The sequence below is a fragment of the Anneissia japonica genome, unplaced genomic scaffold (genome assembly GCF_011630105.1).
Source record: "Anneissia japonica isolate Jap-2015-1 unplaced genomic scaffold, ASM1163010v1 scaffold299436_len3578_cov362_single, whole genome shotgun sequence".
In the NCBI taxonomy this organism is placed as follows: domain Eukaryota; kingdom Metazoa; phylum Echinodermata; class Crinoidea; order Comatulida; family Comatulidae; genus Anneissia; species Anneissia japonica.
Window position 1 is genome coordinate 1 of NW_022693447.1, and position 3,578 is coordinate 3,578.

At 32.6% G+C, this 3,578-nt stretch overlaps 1 protein-coding gene across 1 annotated transcript; it reads left to right on the forward strand.

The window, feature by feature from the left end:
• The first annotated feature begins 11 nt into the window (after nt 1-11).
• Nucleotides 12-3,551, forward strand: LOC117100741 (phosphatidylinositol 3,4,5-trisphosphate 3-phosphatase TPTE2-like). The gene is made up of 7 exons (XM_033240533.1): nt 12-301; nt 448-495; nt 1,381-1,542; nt 1,879-1,998; nt 2,372-2,462; nt 2,643-2,706; nt 2,789-3,551. Exons 1-7 carry the CDS (start codon nt 75-77, stop codon nt 2,920-2,922), a joined length of 846 nt encoding a protein of 281 aa, XP_033096424.1. The 5' UTR covers nt 12-74; the 3' UTR covers nt 2,923-3,551.
• Nucleotides 3,552-3,578: the final 27 nt, after the last annotated feature.

Genomic DNA, 3,578 nt, shown 5'->3' on the forward strand with positions numbered 1-3,578 from the left:
CTTAGTTTTTTACAGTAGTTGTTGACATTTATAATTTTAATGTCATTCACCGTGGCGTGATTCACATTATCACTATGAGTTATGAACGATTTGAAGATGAAGATGAGGTTGATATTCCACAAATAGCTGTTACCTTCTCCAATGAAAACAATTCTGCTAGAGATGACAGTTATGCCATAACTTTGAAAGGGATCAATGATGTACAAAGTAACTCAAGTGCTGTTTTACAACTGTCAGATGATCAAGAAACATTTGCACATCAACATGAGAAACAACATAATCCAGAACTGACAACAATAAGGTAGATATGAAACAAACTACATATTTTTCATTGACGTTGTTATAACATATACATATTGAGTTATAGCAAAATACATATCACTAAATAATTGTATGTGTGATGTTTGAAATTGAAAACTGAATATATTTATAATTTTTCAATGACAGGAAAGCAAGACTTAAAGCAAAGAAATTTGTAGAGCATTTGTATGTCAGGTACATATTAATTTTATTTATTTTGTATTGTAAAATGCAACTGCACATGGTGCAGCTTAGCTCAGTCAGCTAATCTGGTGGTAGCCACTGTGTGTGCGCTGAACCGTGGAGATCTAGGTGCCAGGTTCAATTCCCATCGGTGCCTCTCCTTGTGTTTCTGCTGGAGTGCTGAAATACAAGTTAAAATAGCGCACCGTTTTTGGAAAGAAATGTTTAAGCCGTTGGTCCTGTGTGCATTTATGGCCCATGTCCACGTTAAAAGAACACAGTACACTCTTCGGAAAAGAGTAGGGGATTGTCTCCCGGTGTACTGCCCAATCACCACCAGAAGGACCCCACTGGAAATAAGTCTTCTTCTAGACTTTTGTGGGCCATCCTTGGTGTTTACACCGAATAAATCCAATCCAATCCAATTGATGTTGAAATATTGAATCCCAACATGATGGCGTGCATTTCAATTTCTCATCCGAGATATTCAGTGGATCTTTTGGTGTATAGGAGAGCAAAGATCTTTCACCCATGCCACCAATGCTGTGAAATGCAATGCAATATTGCACACATGCTTTCATGGCCTATCCTCAATCTAATTGGACACACAAAGTTGAACTGTACATGCGAGTCTTCACACATAGTGTTGTATATAGAGGAACATTGCATGTACAGTTGTTGAAACTGCGCACATAATTATAAGAAATGCTGGCATAATTATAAAAGTGCATATGCGCACATAATTAAATGCAAACATAATTGTTGTATTGGGCACCTGCACTCTCAGTTGTTGTCGTGGACAACAAAGAGTTGTCATGGGTGCCCAATTTCATTTCTCTGAGACGTTCACATCTCTTTGCTTTTTTATATTTTGGTTTTAACTTTTATTTGTTGCAGACTTTTTGGAGTGTTCCTTGTCATCTTTGATATAATAATTGTTATTGTTGATATAATTGAAGATCCAGTGAAAGGACCTTATCTAACTACCTATGATGTTATATCTTTGACTATTTTGTCTTATTTTATCTTTGAATTGTCACTGCGTATGTTTGCAAAAGGGTGAGTCTTATATGTAAAAACATTATAGGTCTGATATTGAAAGAGCTCTAATAACATTATAGATGTCATCATGTTTCAAATTACCAGGTTGTAAATAGTTTTAAAATGCCAAGATCACCACCATTCTTTAAACTACCATCATGTTTGAAATACCAATATACCTTCATGTTTTTAAATTACCAATATATACCTACAACGATATAAATAAAAATCAAATGCAGACTAAAATGGCAAAATAATTAAACAAAGGGATAAAATATGTTGTAAAAATGTGTTTTTAGAGGGATTTCTTACACACTTCTAAACAATGTATTTAAATATCTATTTTTGTTTCAGGAAACTATTTTTCTACACAGCACTAGATTTAGTGGACATGTTTATTGTATTTCTGACTGGTTCTGTAACGATTGTGTATGTGGCTGTTGACTTCTCTGATGAAGTACAGCAGTATTTCAAGTAGGTTTTTAACACCCAACATTAAACTAATAATGCTATGCTATATTAATGGTGTTGTGTATGTATATTTCTTCTTCTTATTATTATTATTAACTAGCATTAACTTAAAGAAGAATATCTTTTGTGTTATTTTCCTCTTGAAGTCATGTTATTTTTATCCTTAACGTTGTTTCCTTAATTGTTCTCTACTTTCTCCATTTTTTAAGTTCCCCTTAAGTCGGAGTTAGTGCAATTAATATTATTATTATTATCATCATCATCATCATCATCATCATCATCATCATCATCATCATCATCATCATCATCATTATTATTATGTATACATATTGTTATTTTTATTATTTGCTTAATGCAAAAACATTTTATATTGCAGATTAGTTGTTGTTTGTCGTCTTTTGCGAGTTTTTATGTTTGTGCGTCTGTTGACTGAAAGTTCACATGTGAACAAGGCGTCAAGGAGAATGGTAATTTTTGTATCCAACCCTAACCCTAACCCTTTTAGTTAACTAAAAATAATGTGGAAAATACAGGAAAGTGGAGTAACAGAAGAAGATTTAGGATGATAAAATGATTTTGTACTTAATTGTGAGCATACCTGTTTGTTTATGAATAAATATCAGTTTCATATAATTTCTCTTACTTAGGTTTCGGAAAACAAGAGAAGGTATAGAGAAGAAGGTTTTGATTTGGATCTTACGTATGTCACAGGTTTGTCCATTCATTTTTAATGAGACGTCTTGAAAGAGATTAGCTGAATAAAAATCTTACAATTATTTTGTTTTTTTAATAGATAGAGTAATAGCTACTTCATTTCCGTCATCTGGCAAACAGAAGCTGTACAGAAATTCCATTAGAGAAGTTTCAAGGTTCTTAGACTTTAAGCATAGGGACCATTACAAGGTCTATAATCTTTGCAGTAAGTGACTTAATTGCTTATAAATTTCATTCACATACTTAAAAAAGAAAAACACAACTTAATAATACTGTAGAATATATAGGCTATTGGCTATTTTAATCTGATGTGTCGTCTTTGCCTTTGTGCAAGTAAGTGACTTAATTGCTTATAAATTTCATTCACATACTTGGAAAAAAAAAACACAACTTAATAATACTGTAGAATATATAGGATATTGGCTATTATAATCTGATGTGTCGTCTTTGCCTTTGTGCAAGAAAGTGACTTAATTGCTTATAAATTTTATTCACATACTTGAAAAAAAACACAACTTAATAATACTGTAGAATATATAGGCTATTGACTATTTTAATCTGATGTGTTGTCTTTTCCTTTGTGCAAGTAAGTGACTTAATTGCTTATGAATTTCATTCACATACTTGAAAAAAAAACACAATTTAATAATACTGTAGAATATATAGGCTATTGGCTGTTTTAATCTGATGTGTGTGTTTGCCATTTGAATCCCGACATGATGGCGTGCATTTCGATACTTGGAGTATGTATTATACCATGGAGGAACTTCATGATTTTACTATCTTGCCTTTGTGCTGTTTTGTTATTTATTGTATGTTCGTTTGTCCAGGGGGTTTAGAGGATACCCACATCTTGTGTTGGGCTCTCA